The 16,318-nt window shown below is 56.0% G+C and overlaps 1 protein-coding gene across 1 annotated transcript in view; it reads left to right on the forward strand.

Moving 5' to 3' along the window:
• The first annotated feature begins 3,823 nt into the window (after positions 1 to 3,823).
• Ccdc57 (coiled-coil domain containing 57) overlaps positions 3,824 to 16,318 on the forward strand; it is a 50,872-nt gene continuing 38,377 nt past the window's right edge. The window contains exons 1-6 of the mRNA XM_013033093.1: positions 3,824 to 4,236; positions 6,927 to 7,035; positions 8,983 to 9,084; positions 11,023 to 11,180; positions 11,275 to 11,349; positions 12,634 to 12,834. Coding sequence (XP_012888547.1) covers positions 3,830 to 4,236; positions 6,927 to 7,035; positions 8,983 to 9,084; positions 11,023 to 11,180; positions 11,275 to 11,349; positions 12,634 to 12,834 — 1,052 coding nt within the window. The 5' untranslated portion in view covers positions 3,824 to 3,829. The remainder of the gene's footprint in view (positions 4,237 to 6,926; positions 7,036 to 8,982; positions 9,085 to 11,022; positions 11,181 to 11,274; positions 11,350 to 12,633; positions 12,835 to 16,318) is intronic.

Genomic DNA, 16,318 nt, shown 5'->3' on the forward strand with positions numbered 1-16,318 from the left:
CCGCCCCTCACCCCGGGCTCCCTCCGCGGGGTTCCCCGGAGAGCAGCTGCACCCCGGGGCCTGCGGCCTGGGAGGGAGGGAGCGGCCGGCCTCTGCTGACGCCAAGTTCGGGGTTCAGTCCGCGTGGCTCTCCTCAGAGGCTGGTGTCCCTGTGATGTCTGCCCCCTCCGCCGTCGGAAGCGGGCAGGTGCCCAGCTCAGCGCAGGGCCGGCTCCGGGCGCCAGGCCTGAGCCGTCAGCCTGGGCCTTGTGAGGACACTGCCTGGCTGCACTGGACTGGGCATCGGGACATGCACTGGGAGGTGACGGGGACCAGCGTTCCCCAGTACACCCCCTGCCTGTGACAGGTGTGACAGGCTGGTGTTCCTCCCCCATAGTAGATGGGCCTTCCTTCTTGAAGACGGCAACTTTTCTCACTAGTGACCTGCTGAGAGTGAGAGTCAAGCACTTTGAGTCGTACGTATGTATGTAGCTTGTCCGGGAAGGAAGCCAATGGTCGGCTGCCCTAATGTCCGCCCTGAGTGTCTGCACGGCTGCTTCCTGCCTGCTGACTCCTCTCCCAACGGCCCTCTTGTCTGTTTCTCAGAATCTAGGACCACAGACGTTTTTAGGGTCACGTACATGCCCTTCAGCTGAGTACAAGTCAAATGGTGAAGCCATGCAGGAGGGGTACTCCCCCGGCCACACACACGCATGTGAGCTGCGTGTTTGACGGTGTGTGTGCGCTGCGTGTCTGTGTGAGCTGTGTGTCTAACTGCAAGTGTGAGCTGCGTGTCTGATGGTGTGTGTGAACTGTGTGTCTGTGTGAGCTGTGTGTCTAACTGCAAGTGTGAGCTGCGTGTCTGACCCAGTGGTCTGTGTGTGTGGCTGTTGTGTCTGACCGAGTGGTCTATGTGTGTGAGCTGCGTGTCTGACCCAGTGGTCTTCGTGTGTGGCTGTTGTGTCTGACCGAGTGGTCTATGTGTGTGAGCTGTGTGTCTGGCTGTGCTCATGTGGTCTGCAGTGGGCAGGTGCAGCTCTCCTCCTGTCTGTTCTGGATGAGGTAGCTGCACAGACCTGCCAGCCGGGTGGGGCGCGGGGGGGGGGCAGTCTTCTTCCCTGCCTGTCATGCTGACAGTGCATGAACCTTTTCCTTTCGGCTCTGAAGAGGTTCTTGGCCCTGGGGCCTGCTCCCTGTTCCGCTGTCTCTGGCCCTGTGCAGTGACGCCCACAGGCACGGGCGTCTGCTGTGTCTGCAGCATGGGTCTCTGATGGAGCCGTGGTGCCCAGGCCCGCTGGCCTCTGAGCTTTCTGAGCGCTGGAGCAGCCTCACACTGTATTGTGGCATCATCTTGACACCAGGGCTTGAGCAAGTGTAATTGACAGCTTGTTATAATTGAGCTGATTGGCAGATGGTTCTGTCACTCATGAGGCCCCATCTGACAGGGTCCTGCCAGGCTGGACCTCCATGCTCCCTCAGACAGGAAGCTGTGCCTTTCACCAAATCATTCCCAGTCTTTCCAGAGATGCCGAAGTACTTGTTTAAGACGTGACAGTTGACTCACAACCACCACTAGATGGGAAGGGTGTGACAGCTCGCGTTTGTGGTGATGGAAAGGCAGGGCGATGCGGTCCGAGTGGGGTGGCCTGCTTGAGGTGGGTTCTTCCAGAGCCTGTGCCTGTGACCATGCAGTGCAGCCCGGGGCCCGGGGCCGGCCCCCCCCCCAGCCCCTTCCACCTCCCTCCCCCAGGGCCTCCAGAACCACGTGTAGTGGGGATGTCTGCTGGCTGTCGGACAGATTGGTCCAGCCTTAAGTCTGTAATGTGTAAAGCTGATTAACCCCGTTCTCAGGCTGCAGGGAGGGGTGTGGAGGAGAGGCACAGGGGCTGCACGGTGCTCCCACCCTGGGGCCAGAGCCTGGTGCTTCCACGCAGCTGTCGGGTTGCTGGGATGGCAGGTGATGCTGCCGTGTGTTTTCCCTGAAGATGCCTGGCTCAGCACCGGCTAGGGTGGAGGAGGGGCGCATGCACTTAGCCATTTTAGGGGCGTAAAAGACTGGGCCAAGGAGATTAAACTTTATTTTTGGAAGTGACCAGGAACAGAACAGACTGTATGACATAATAAGATTTCCATCTTAGAAGATTAATTCCTTTGGAAATGGAAGTGTGGCTCAAGTGGTAGAACACCAGCCTTGAACGAAAAAGCCAAATGAGAGCACGAAGCCCTGGGTTTGAGCCCTAGCACTGGCAGAGGAGGGGAGAGGCAGGAGAGGGATTGGAGAGAGGGACAGGGAGAAGGAGAGGAAGAGGGGAGGAGAAGGAGGGGGAGGAGAGGAGTAACTCCTGTGCATGGCTGCACACTCAATGAGCTGAGGCAGACCTGGACAGCCACCAGGCACCGGGCAGGCACCGGCTGGGCACTGTGGCTGCTCCCAGAGGAGACGGTGGCCAGGCTCCTTGCTGTGTGATGCAGATAGCACTTGGCAAGAGATTCTGTCAGGAAGATCACAGTGACATGGGCACAAGTTAATATCATATATCTGCTGCGGTCCGATTCCTTGCTGTGATTGTGTGGGTGTGTATGAAGCCTCTGCAGGCAGATATGGGGTGGCCCTGGGCCATTTGAGGTGTGGGGTTAGGAAGATTGCTGGGCGAGGCCTGAGCTGCAGCGTCACTGCTGGGGACGGTTGGCTCAGGCCGCAGCTTGGGAGTCCCTGGGGGGCCAGCGCCTCTGGTCTGGTCTTCCTCAACGGGCCAGGCAGCCCTGGCTGTGCTGCTTGTTCTGTCTGTGTGCCAGCGCCAGGGCTTGAACTCAGGGCCTGCACACTGTTCCATAGCATTTTCTGCTCAAGGCTGCTTGCTTTGAGCCACGGCTCCACTTGGAGCTTTTCGGTAGTTTATCAGAGATGGTGCTCATGACTTTCCTGCCCAGGCCAAGTTTGAATCATGATCCTCAGACCTCAGCCTCCTGAGGAGCTAGGATTACAGGCATGAGCCACCAGCGCCCAGCTTGACCTGACTTTTATACCTCGCCTGCACACAGCCTGGCTATGTGCCCAGCGGGCGGTGTCTAGCACTGGCAGCCTCAGGGCAACTTGTGTGGCTTGTGTATGGAAATCAGCACCTCTGAGTTGATGACGTAACAAGCACCGTGTCTGGTGCTCGCATTTCCTGCCCTCAGGTGTGGGACGGCCGCACTGGTCTGTCCACAGCAGAACCAGAGACAAAGACCTGGTCAGCGGGCAGTTTAACAGTCATTTTATGATGCTCATTTTTTTGGGGGGGGCTAGTTTATGGTGCTGGAATTCAGACCCCTTTATTTCTATCATCTTACCCAACCACTAGTCCATAATGGATTGACAGACAGACGTTGACTCCTGCAGAGTCGGAGCTGGGTCCAGGAGTGGGGTGGGAGGGGCTGCTGCAGGCTTTGTCCTCGCTTAGCTACTTAGAGCCTGGCTCCCACACTGCAAACTGAGTGAGTGCTTTGCCAGGCTATGCTACAGAGCCTCCCTCTTGTAGGCATGCAAGTGCCCCACCAGCCCCGTCTTCCTTCCTGTTATCTCTGATTCACTGCTGCAGGCCCCTGAGGGTGGGGGCGGTAGAAGGGGTCCTGGGGCTCCAGGCCACCCCATGCTTCTGTGCCTCCCTCATTTGAACTCTCTCCTGTGACCACACAACCTTGCCCGTCCCAGTGACCCTGCTGACCCTGGCTGGGGAAGCTGAGGCGGGTGGCCTGGAGGGAGGGCCGGCTCTGCAGTGGGGCGCCCTCCGCGGGTGGGTGGCGTGGAAGGCCGGCCGACTGTCTAATGCTGCGCCCTCTGCTGCCCCTCTTTGCAGTAGGTGTCACCATGCTGCTGCCGTGCTCCGAGCAGGCTCTGAGCCAGCTGCTGACCCGCAAGGAGGAGGAATGGCGAGCGCTGCAGGCCCACCGAGCGCAGCTGCAAGAGGCGGCCCTCCATGACGCCCGGGCCCGGCTGGAGGAGGCGCAGGGCAAGCTGCAGCGCCTGCAGGAGGACTTCGTCTACAACCTGCAAGTGCTGGAGGAGCGCGATCGGGAGCTGGAGCGCTACGATGCCTTGTTCGCTGAGGCCAGGGCACAGGAGGAGGCCCGGCAGGCGGAGACCAGTGAGCTCCGGATCGAGGTGGCCAAGCTGAAGCAGGCGCTGGCCAGGGAGGCCAGGCACTCAGAAGAGCTGCAGCAGCAGCAGCAGCTGAAGTTGCAGGAGCACCGCCTGGAGCTAGAGCGTATCCACAGGTGAGCACCCTCCACAGGTGAGCACCCTCCACAGGTGAGCACCACCCCCCGTAGATGCACACCTTCACCTGTAGGTGAGGCCACTGTCCACCCTTGGGTGAGGGCCACCCATGAGTGAACATGGCAGGTGCTGAGGCCCCGTGTCCCCGCACACCCACTCTCACGGTGGCTGCTAAGTCCGGGACACAGGGCTGGTGGTCTCATGGCCAAGTGCTTGATGGCCTCCAAGTGTTTGTTGAGTAAATGTAGGAAGAACAAAGCCATAGATGTCTAGTTCTGAATTCCCAGGATTCTGAGCTCTTCTGAAATTAGTTTAAATTTTGAATTTGTTTTGTTAATTACAGACCTGTATTTTATTTTATTTTTTGGTCGGTCGTGGGGCCTGAACTCTGGGCTTGGGCGCTGTCCCTGTGCTCTTCAGCTCAAGGCCAGCGTTCTACCGCTTGAGCCACAGCTCCACTTCTGGTTTTCTAGTGGTTTATGGGAGATAAGAGTCTTACAGATTTTCCTGGCCGGGCTGGCTTTGAACCGCGATCCTCAGATCTCAGCCTCCTGAGTAGCTAGGATTACAGGCATGAGCCACCGGCACCCGGCTTGTATTTTATTTTTTTGTTGGCCATGGGTCTTGAACTCAGGGCCTGGGCTCTGTCCCTAAGCTCTTTTGCTCCTGGTGAGCGCCCTACCTCTCTGAGCCACAGCTCTGCTTCTGGCTTTTTGGTTGTTAATTGGAGATAAGAGTCTCGTGGACTTCCCTGCCTAGGCTGACTTCAAATATGATCCCCAGATCCTCAGCCTCCTGAGTAGCGAGAATGACAGGTGTGAGCCACCAGTGCCTGGCTTACAGATTTATTATTTTATAAAATACATTTGAACTTATTACTTTAACATGAAATGCACACTAATTTAAAAGAAAACAAGCTGATTTGGGCAAGCTAATGTGTCTATAGGGTCCTGACACCTCTGGAACTTGCTTCCACCTCATCTTCTACAACCATAGTGTTCAGAACTTGGGTAAAACAAGTTTGTTTTGTTTTTTTTGTGCTAGTCCAGGGGTTTAAACTCAGGGCCTGGGCACTGTTTCAGCTTTTATGCTCAGGTCTGGTGCTTTATCACTTGAGCCACAGCTCCTCTTCTGTTTTTGTTTTGCTTTGTTTTTGTCTTTTTATTTTTTGGTAGATAATGGAAAATAAGAGTTTCAAGGTCTTCCCTGCCAGGACTAGCTTCAAGCTATGACCTCTGATCTCAGCCTCCTGAGTAGCTGGGATTACCAGTGTTAACCACTGGCACCCAGCATAATGAGACTGTGAGAAAGGCGTCCCTTAAAATCTTCCAGACCCCTCCTGTCCCGTGACTGCTGCTGTCTTTGAAGGTTGTTCCTTGACATACTCTCCTCCTGGAAACAGCATTCCTTCAAATACAAAAGTCCTGCGTTCTCGGGGCTGGGCAGGTGGCTCAGGGGTAGAGCACTGGCCTTGAGCTGAAGAGCTGAGGGACAGCGCCCAGGCCCAGAGTTCAGGCCCCACGACCGGACCCAAAAAAAAATAAATAAAAGTCCTATGTTCTCAATCTACAAAGCCACTGTAGGTCAGGCGACATGGCCGAGTGGACATCACTGAGAGGTCTGTATTGTCCTCTCCAGGACCCAAGTCGAGTCCACACGGTGTTGGAACCCTGGTTGGAGCGGCCCCAGCCTGCTGGGGCATTCATTGTTCAGTGGTGGCGTGTGGGGCGCACCGCGCTCTGCCTGTTTGCTTGGAAGGTCTTAGGGGTGTGGGCTCTCCGTGACAGCAGAGGTCCTTGTTCACAGGGGCTCCATGTGGGTGGACAGGGCCGCTTTGAGGAGGGCACTGGTCCAGCAAAGTCCGGCTGCTTGTATCCCTGCACCGTCTCAGCGCCTGACCCGGTCATTGCAGTGCAGTGCCACTTTCCCGGGACTGGCAAAGGGCTAGAGTCCGGCTCCCTACCGGGGAGGAAGCATCTCTGTGGGCCACGTCCCACCCAGCATCTCAGCACTTGGTACTGGTGCCTTCCACACACCCCCTCCCTGCCCACCCCCATCCTGACTTGTTTTCTTCATGAATGTTTTGAGAATTGCAGGTGATCTATGTTTTCTTGTGATGTGTGTCCTCTTCTTTTCTTCCAAATCTGTGTTCTTTTAGCCATGTTCAAATGGTTTTTCAGGCCCATACTTTTTCCTTCCTTCCTGGGCCCTTTGTCCCCTGAGTCCCCAGGGCTCTGTTTATTTATTTTCGGTCATTTTCTCCCTTCTCCAGATCAGGCAATTTCTGTTATCTCTTTCATGTAACCAACTCTCTTCTCTGCCATCTTCATTCTGCCATCGAGCCCACCCAGTGTCTTTTTTGGTTAGTGTACATTCTGCTTTTCAGATTTCACTTGGTTCTTTGTTCTATGTTCTTTTTTCTTTGCTGACTCTTCTGTGTTTTCCTAGGTTGTGTTTTCATGTCCGTGTTGTCTTTGGTGCTGGCCTGTGGTGGCAGTGCACTGTGACACGGGGCTGTGTTGCGTTGTCCTGTGGGGTGGTGGCAGGCAGGTGTGACTGCAGCATCTGCACTGAACCAGGACGCAGCTGCCTGTGGGAACGCGTGTGCGGTCCCCTGCAGCCAGCGCACTCTGCGGCGTGCGCTCAGCAAGGGCGCAGCAGCACTGACCGCAGCGTCTCCTCACCACAGTGAGAAGAACGGGGAGCTTGACCAGCAGCGGGAGCAATATGAGAACCTCAAGTGGAGGCTGGAGCGGAAGCTCAAGGAAGTTGATGGTGAACTTGCTCTGCAGAGACAGGTAGGAGGCCTGTGGAGGATTTGGTGGGGAGGACGGCTTGCTGGTGTGACTTCCTGTGGAGGATTTGGTGGGGAGGACGGCTTGCTGGTGTGACTTCCTGTGGAGGATTTGGTGGGGAGGACGGCTTGCTGGTGTGACTTCCTGAGGAGGTTGGGGGAGACGGCTTGCTGGTGTGACTTCCTGAGGAGGTTGGGGGGGACGGCTTGCTGGTGTGACTTCCTGAGGAGGTTGGGGGGGACGGCTTGCTGGTGTGACTTCCTGAGGAGGTTGGGGGGGACGGTTTGCTGGTGTGACCTCCTGTGGAGGTGGGGGGATGGTTGCTGGTGTGACTTCCTGTGGAGGTTCGGGTGTGGAGGGCAGGTTGCTGGTGTGAGTTCCTGTGGAGGTCTGGGTGTGGAGGACAGGTTGCTGGTGAGAGTTCTGGACATCACAGTAAACATATGAAGAGTGGACTCTGCACTGTGGCTGTCCGCAGTGCAAGTGAGGCCAGTCCCTGGAGCCTGGGTGCCCAGACTCTGGGGTTGGGGTGTGTCACGTGGCCAGCAAGACTTGAGGGGCAGGCAGGGAATCAGGAAGGAGAGGGGGAGGGGGAGGAGGGAGGGGGAGGGCGGGGGAACTGAGCAGGGAGCAGCAGTGGGCTCCTTGCTGACACCTGGCTGATGGAAGCCTGCTACCTAGTGGCACACGGGTGTGCCTGCCACCTAGTGGCCAAACCTGAAGAACCTTCTCGTGGTATCCAGCAAAAAAACAAATGCCCATGGTTTTGTAGTGTGTGACCGTGATTTCTTTTTTTTGTTTTGGTCGGTCGTGGGACCGTGATTTCTTTTTTTTGTTTTTGTCGGTCGTGGGACCGTGATTTCTTTTTTTTGTTTTGGTCGGTCATGGGGCCTGAACTCTGGGCCTGGGCGCTGTCCCTCAGCTCTTCAGCTCAAGGTTAGCGCTCTACCACTTGAGCCACAGCACCACTTCTGGCTTTTTCTGCTTATGCAGTGCTGAGGAATCGAACCCAGGGCTTCATGCATGCAAGGCAAGCACTCTACCACAGAGCCACCTTCCCAGCCCGTGACCATGATTTCTGTATGTTGACTCACACTTGTGTGATCCTGTTCTTAACCTTTGCCTTGAAGAGGATTAAGACAAGTGAAATGTTTGTTTTGTTGTACTTTCTAAGCCAGAAAGAACAGTGCTCAGAACTGAAATACGCAGCTGCAGGCACAGAGCTAGTCCTCCATCACCGCACAGCCACGGGGGCTCAGGACGGGGCTCCATCTCAGCCCTCCCTTCCAGTTGCTGGGTCTGGTGACAGGAGCCGTCCCAGGGAGGGTGGCAGGTAGACGGGGCCCATGGGGTCCTCAGTGTGCCCGCCCCCGTGCAGGCTAGAAACAGGATGGGCACACACACAAGCCCCCTCCCACCCCTACCCCCGTGTTCCCATGAATGCCTGGTGCCAAGTGCTGTAAAGAAATGAGGCTTGATTGAGTCACGATTCTGCTGGCTGTGGGATCCAAGAGGCACAGCACCGGCATCCGATGAGGACTGCTGCTGGTCACGTCAGGGGTGCGGACCAGGCTGCATGCCGAAGGGGCTGCATGGGACCTGGAAGTAAGCATGGTGGGCAGCCCAGGCCGCTCTGGTTACTGACCCAGCTCAGCCAGCACCATGCCTGTGTGTCTCTCGGATCTCTGAGAGCTTTGTACCTTTCCACCTCGTGCAGGGACACAGCCTCAGGCGGGAGGGCTCCGCTTTCAGGCCACAGCACATGGCTCTAGTGCAGCAGCATGGAGGCTTTGCTGCTGTCTGCACCGTGCCCAGCCCACAGAGTGGAGCATCGCTCAGCCCCCAAGGGGTTGCAGGGGCCGCTGCTGGGGCCTAGTTCAGTCCGCAGCCTCCACCCAGCTGCCGATGTGTGCGGTGTGCCAGCCCCGCTGTCCTTCCCTCTTGTTCCAGGAGCTGCTGCTGGAATTTGCGTCTGAAATGCAGAAGCGGGAGCAGGAGTTCCACCTCAAGGCTGATAACATGAGCAACGTGGTCCTTACCTGCGAGCTCAAGGTAATGGTCTCCCTGGGGGGGAGCAGATTCCCCCTTGCCGGTGGGCACTCCCTGTCTGCGTCAAGCTGCTCTGGAGCCTCAAGTCCGAGCTTGTGCAGATGGGGGTGGGGAGTATGGGTGGGGGTGGGGAGACCGGGTGAAGTGCGGGCCCTGCTGCCATGTCCATCATGCTGCCCTCAACCAGGAGAGCTGCTGCCCGGCTTCCCCAGCCCAGGGCCTCCCAGAGCACCCGGCCCTATGGTAGCCTGTTCCCTGTAAGGGCCTTGAAGTGGACTCATGGTGTCAGCCCCACATTAGAGCCCAGAGGGTCAGGGGCGTTGGGACTTGTGTGCAGCTGGCAGCATGAAGCCAGAGCTCCACCTGCCCTGGCACGCCCAGTGGGAACTGACACTGTGCCTGACCTGGGACTGTTGGGATGGGCTAAGCTTGGGCCGCAGCTGGGTGGGAGCACCCCTGCTTCAGGTGTGGGCTGGGGATGATGCCAGGTCTGCTCCTGGCTGGTCCCTCCTTAGCCCATCTCAGGCACCCCATCCTCCAAATCATCAAGCAGAGGCTTGGGCGGGCAGCAGAGGTGGTTAGAGTGGCTAGTGCCCAGGCCAGGCACCTCCCTAGTCCCCTGTGTGTGTGCTGACCAGCAGCCCTGACAGGCAGAGCCGGCCGCTGCTGTGCCCTGCTGTCCCTGGAGCCCCCTCCTCGCCAGGTCCTGTGCCGTCCCTAGCCCCTGAGACAGGGCCAGCTCGTGAGTCCAAGCCCACCATGTTGGCCTCAAGGCTGGGGGCCCCCCACAGCCCTGCAAGGCCCCCTTGAGAGCCCTGAGCATCGTGGGCCAAGAGCCCTGCGATGGTCTGTGCGGCCTGGCGGCCCCACAGCGCGAGCCCCAGCGGTGCCCTGGCCACAGCGGCCTGTGCAGGCCTGCACACGTGGAGACCCCAGCAGAGGCAGCGGTGGCCGCGGGGCCAGCAGTGTTTCACAGAACTGCATGCAGACGGGATTTGGGTCCAGTCGCTCAGCAGCAAGCCTCGCTCTTTATTTTCCTCTGTGGATCTGACTTTAATATTGAACAAAGAAACCAGTGGACTTGCCGGGCGCCTGTGGCTCACGCCTGTAGTCCTAGCTACTCAGGAGGGAGAGATCCGAGAATTACGGTTCTAAGCCAGCCGAGGCAAAGCAGTCCCCTTGAGACTCTTATCTCTAGTTAACAGCTCAAACACCGGAAGTGGTGCTGTGACTCATGTGGTAAAGCGGTAGCCTTGAGCACAAGGAGCCTGAGTCCAGGCCCTGAGTTCCAGCCCCACAACTGACCAAAAACAAAAAGAAAACCCAGCGGACTCAAACTTGAACTGGTCTGTCTGAGGTGAGGGTGGACACACAGGCCCCCTGGTTTTGGTGGGTGCAGAGGGCCTTCAGAGGACCCTGGGTCTCTGTGGACTGCCCACTGGGCAGGGAGGAAGGGTTTGTCCCTGCCTGTTTCCTGAAAGTGGACATACCTGCTCTCCCAAGCCCAGTGAAGTGGCAATCTTCTCTCCAGCCCCTCAGCTTCAATCATGGCCTCATTCTAAGTTTTATTTTGTGCCACCTCTGGGGCTGGAATCCAGAGCCTGAACTCAGAAACTGTCCCTCAACTTTTCTACAGCCACACCTCCACATCTAGCTTTTTGGTGTTTGATTGGAGATAAGAGTCTCTGGAACTTTCTTGCCCTGGCTGACTTGGAACCAAGATCCTCAGATTTCAACATCTCAAGTAGCTAGGATTATAGATGTGAGCAGCTGGCGCACAGATGAGTTTACACTTTTTTTTTGTACGTGTGGAATGTATGGCAGCTCACACACAATGTGTGGTCGTCCACCATTCTGGGTGTGGGGATACTCGGCTCCTCACGCTGTTGGCCACGCAATCCTGCACAGCTGTGGCCCCTCATACTTGTAAATCTTTCTCAGGTTAAGTTTCTGAACAAAGAGCTTGAGGCTCTGAAGGAAGCTGGAGTCCACGCAGCAGAATGCCTGCAGCGGGCAGAGGTGACGAACGCTGAGTTAGAGAGCAGGCTGCAGAGCCAAACCTGGGAGCTCCGGGACCTGGAGGCCGTGAAGGATGCCCGGTATGCGGGTGGTCCCCATCCGGCCTGGGGCGGGGCCTTGCGGGGGCTTCCTGTGTCCCTTATCTGCTCTCCCCTTGACACGGCCTCTGTTTAGGATAAAGGAGTTAGAGGATAAGCTTCACTCTGTGCACCTGGCCAGGAAAAAAGAAGAGGACGCATTTAAGAGAAAGTGAGTATTTCTGTTTGCATTGCTGGCCAGGCCAGCTTGCCAATGCCTCCTGGTCCCTGGAACCCAGGGCCTGTGACAGGTGGCTGGGCCGGTGATGCAGCCATGGATCCACAATGGTACTCTGTGCTACATGGAGATGTTGAGCTTTCAGTGTCTGAAAACTGTGTGTGCGTGTGTGTATGCACATGCACATGTGTGTGTGTGTGTTTGTTTGGTCTTGGGCCTTGAACTCAGGGCCTGGGCACAGACTCTGAACTTTTTGCTCCAGGTTATCACTCTGCTACTTGGCCACAGTTCCATTTGTGGCTTTTTGGTGGTTAATTAGAGATAAGTCTCATGGACTTTCCTGCTTGGTCTGGCTTTGAACCACAGCCCTCAGAGCTCAACCTGCTGAGGAGCTAGGATCACAAGTGTGAGCCACTGGCACCGGCAGATGTTTACCTTTTACCAGCATGGTGTTTGTCAGTAGAAGTGTTGCTGAGGCAAACAGCACAGTGGGGTTAAATTAAAACGCTTTGCTTGAGCCAGGCACCATGGCTCACACCTGTCATCCCAGCTACTCAGGAGGCTGAGATCTGAGGATCACGGTTCAAAGTCTGCCTGGGCAGGAAAGTCTGTGAGACTCTTATCTCCAATAAACCACCAGAAAACTGGAAGTGGTGCAGTGGCTCAAGTGGTAGAGTGCTCGCCTTAAGCTGAAGAGCTGAGGAACAGCGCCCAGGCTCAGAGTTCAAGCCCCATAACCAAAAAAACCCACTTTGCTTGTCAAGAGTTTTGCTGTTTGTGTGTGTGTGTGATGTCCACGAACTTGCAAATTTAGTATTTTGGTGTAGGAAACATGTTTAACCAATCTCCTACGTGGCAGAGCCCAGCCCTCATGGCAGCCGCCTCTGCTTGTCTCACGTCAAGCATATGTGAAGTGCTTGAAGGAATATCATTAAAACTGAGTCATCAAAAGTCTCTTGCAAAGTGAATCATGAAAAGCAGGCCAAAAGGAGTTTAGTGCCCAGAGCATGCTGGCTCTGCGTGCTGGCCTGTGGTGCGGTGCGTGTAGTTCCCGCCATGGGTGCCTGTGTCACGGGGACTGAGCGTCCTCGGGATGGCGTCTGAGGAAGGGCCGGCCCTGCTTCCTGAGGGCATGATGGGCAAATGCGCAATAGCCCCACGAGGGCAGGGGCACAGCGGCCCCCCCGCCCCGCCAGGGCAGCATGGTGTGAGAAGGTGCGTGCCGCAGGAGACCCCGGCCCCGAGAGGGAGCTGCTGAAAGGCTCTTGTGTGTTGCAGGCATGAGGCGCTTGACCGCCTGGTCAGGGAGAAGGACACGGCGCTGGTGTCGGTGAAGGGGACCCGCCTGGAGCAGCAGCAGGCGCACGAGGCCAGGGTGAAGCAGCTGCAGGCCCAGTGTGAGAGCCTCGAGGGGCAGCTGCACAAGGTAGAGCAGGCCCAGGCCACTGTGCTCCAGGAAAAGGAAGCCATCATTGGCAGGTGAGTTTGAAGCCCTGCCTGGACCAGGGCCCCGGCCCCGGCTCACCTCCCTGGGAGGCCAGAGAAGCCCAGGGTCTAGATTCTAGGCATCTACCTCATGCTTGACCCTTTCTGATTTTGTTGTTGTTGTTTGTCAGTCCTGGGGCTTGACCTCAGGGCCTGGGCACTGTGCCTGAGCTGCTTTTGCTCAAGGCTAGTATTCTACCACTTGAGCCACAGCACCACTTCTGGGTTTTTCTGTGTATGTGGTTCTGAGGAATGGAACCCAGGGCTTCCTGGATGCTAGGCGAGCGCTCTACCACCGAGCCACCTTCCCAGCCCTTGTTTTGTCTTTTGTCAGTTGGCAGTAGGGCTTGAACTCAGGGCCTGGGCACTAAGCTGTTTTTTTCTCAAGGCTAGTGTTCTACCACTTTGAGCCAAAGCCCCACTTCCAGTTTTTGAGTGGTTAATTGGAGATGAGAACCCACCCCTGAAGTGTTCAAACTACAGTCTCCAGCTCTCAGCCTCCTGAGTACTGGGATTACAGATGTGAGCCACTGGTGCCAGACCGCCTTCTGTGGTTTAAACCAGGCCACAGCTCCTAAGCAGCCACAGCCGCTTACGCCTCATGGGTAGAGAGAGCCACACAAGAACGCCATTGTAACAACACAGGAGGGGGTGAGGGTTAGGCCTCCCTCCTGATGCCTAGAGAAGTGTGTTCACCAGGGATGCTGGGAGCAGCCGGTGCTTGTTCACCAGCTGGCTTTTCCTTCACCAAAGGGAGGGATTCCTGATTGTTTGCTGTTTGTCTTTGTTTTTCACAGAGAATGCTCAGCCAAATTGCATTTCTGCTTCGTGGGAAAATGGCTTTGAGCCAGAGAGTGGTACAATCTAGGTTATTTGGGACAATCTCGTCAGGCTGCACATGCGCTTCTGCTGTGTGGTCCGAGAGGCTCAGTGGCACACTGGGGCTCTCGGATTCCTGCTGGCTCATGGCTGCAGTCCATTCCCAGCAATGCACATGCAGTTGAGGGCCTGTGTGCCTTCCTGTGGGGTATTAAACTAAGTGTTGCTCTTAGCTGTGTTTGTTTGGCGGTGCTGGGGTTTGACTCAGAGGCTTCCTTCTACTTGCTTGGTTGGAGCTCTACCACTCAATCCATACCTCCAGTGCTACTTTTTGCTAGCTATTTTAGAGATGGAATCTAGCCAGCTTTTCTGCCTGGGCTGACCTCAAACCAAGATCCTTCAGACCTCAGTTTTATGCATAGCCAAGATTACAGGCATGAGTTTCCAGTGTCTGGCTTGACTTAAAAAAAGTGGGGCTGGGAATGTGGCTCAGTGGTAGAGTGCTTGCCTATCATACACGAAGCACTGGGTTCTGCTCCTTAGTACCACACAACAGAAAAAGCTGGAAGTGGCGCTGTGGCCCAAGTGGTAGAGTGCTAGCCTTGAGCAAAAGATGCTCAGGGACAGCTGAAGCCCCAGGACTGGCAAAAAAAAAAAAATGCGCTACGTCTGGGCCTTAAACTCAGGGTATGCCTCCGAACTAGTGCTCTAGTGCTTGAGCCACAGCTCCCCACATCTGGCTTTTTAGTGATTAATTAGAGAGAAAAGTCTCTTGGACTTTCCTACCTGGACTGGCTTTGAACTGATCCTCGTATCTCAGTCTCCTGAATAGGTAGGATTACAGGTTCGTGAGACACTAGCATCCAGTGGCTCAACTTTTAGTTTCTGTCCATAAGTCCTTTTCGCTTGTTGAGGCTCATTACTACACAGACAAGGTGTTATTCTAGCAATAGAAAATGGATGTGAGGTGCGTGTGGTGTGGCAGGTTTAATCCCAGCACTGAGGAGGGTGGATTGAGAACTCCAAGCCAGCTAGGGCTATAAAGCAAGACATTGACTATAAAGGAAGAAAGGAAAAGCAGACTTGCAGGTTCTCCGCATGGTTTTCCTTCAACCTCTGGAGACACAGTTTTTCTGATGTCATTGTTAAGCTCGTAAGTCAGCATTAAGCCTTAGACTCAGTTTTAGCAGCTTTCCATGTTTTGGTGGGTTTGGAGTTACGGGATTAAGACCAAAACATAGGACTTTTCTCCTGACTTCTCTGCCCTGTGTCTTCATGGAGAGAGCACGGCAGCCAGGACTGGGCCTGAGCCCAGGCCAGTACTGAGGAGGTGGTGGGGTGTGGAGACCCCAGTAGCCTGGACGTTTCCATGCCAGCACTGAATGCAGGCTGGTGTTGGGGCTCGTGGTCAGAGCTGGGGCGTGGTCTGTCCCCCAGTACGGCCCAGACGTCTGTGTCTCATGGTATCGGCACGGTGGCTTTTCTCATCCTGTACAGGACCAGGCTTGGGGTACACCTCCCACGCTGTCCAGCAGGCCTCCCAGCTTACAGCTCAGGGCGCTGACCAGAGGTCTGTGTGCAGGGGTATGATGGCCTCTGCCTCCAGGAGGGAGGCGGTGGGCATCTGGGATGGAAGCAGATTTGGCAGGCCCTGGTCAGCCGTCCTACTGGGGTCAGCACTGCCTGCCACGGTGTTGTGAGTGCTTTCTGCGGCTGAGGACTTTGTCCAGTGTTTGGTGATCTCCCAGCGGCCTAACACAGCTGTTAAGCTCCTGACTCCTCTGCACAGCCTCACTTTGAATTTGAGAATGTGTGTCTGGGCTGCGCTGGGCAGGACTGGTACAAACTCGGCCTCGCTTCCCAGGCTCTGGGCTGCACACGGAACTGGCCGTTTCCCACCGCCTTCATTAGCACCAAAGCTTCAGCTCTCCTGTGGCATCTCCTTGAGAGCTAGGCACGTCTGCATGTATACATGTGTGCACACACACACACATTCAGGGTGCTGTGTGGGAGAGCTAGGCATGCATGTACACACACTCGGGGTGCTGTGTGGGAGAGCTAGGCATGTATGTGTACACATACACTTGGGGTGCTGTGTGGGAGAGCTAGGCATGCATGTACACATACATTCAGGGTGCTGTGTGGGGGAGCTAGGCATGCATGTACACACACTCAGGGTGCTGTGTAGGAGAGCTAGGCATGCACGTGTACACACACACTTGGGATGCTGTGTGGGAGAGCTAGGCATGCATGTACACACATTCGGGGTGCTGTGTGGGAGAGCTAGGCATGTGTGTACACACACACTTGGGGTGCTGTGTGGGAGAGCTAGGCATGCATGTACACATACATTCAGGGTGCTGTGTGGGGGAGCTAGGCATGCACGTGTACACACACACTTGGGGTGCTGTGTGGGAGAGCTAGGCATGCATGTACACATGCATTCAGGGTGCTGTGTGGGGGAGCTAGGCATGCATGTACACACACTCGGGGTGTTGTGTGGGAGAGCTAAGCATGCATGTACACACACACTCGGGGTGTTGTGTGGGAGAGCTAGGCATGTACGTGTACACACACACTCGGGGTGCTGTGTGGGGGAGCTAGGCATGCATGTACACACACATTCGGGGTGCTGTGTAGGAGAGCTAGGCATGCATGT

This window comes from Dipodomys ordii, unplaced genomic scaffold, assembly GCF_000151885.1.
Source record: "Dipodomys ordii isolate 6190 unplaced genomic scaffold, Dord_2.0 Scaffold163, whole genome shotgun sequence".
Classification (NCBI taxonomy): domain Eukaryota; kingdom Metazoa; phylum Chordata; class Mammalia; order Rodentia; family Heteromyidae; genus Dipodomys; species Dipodomys ordii.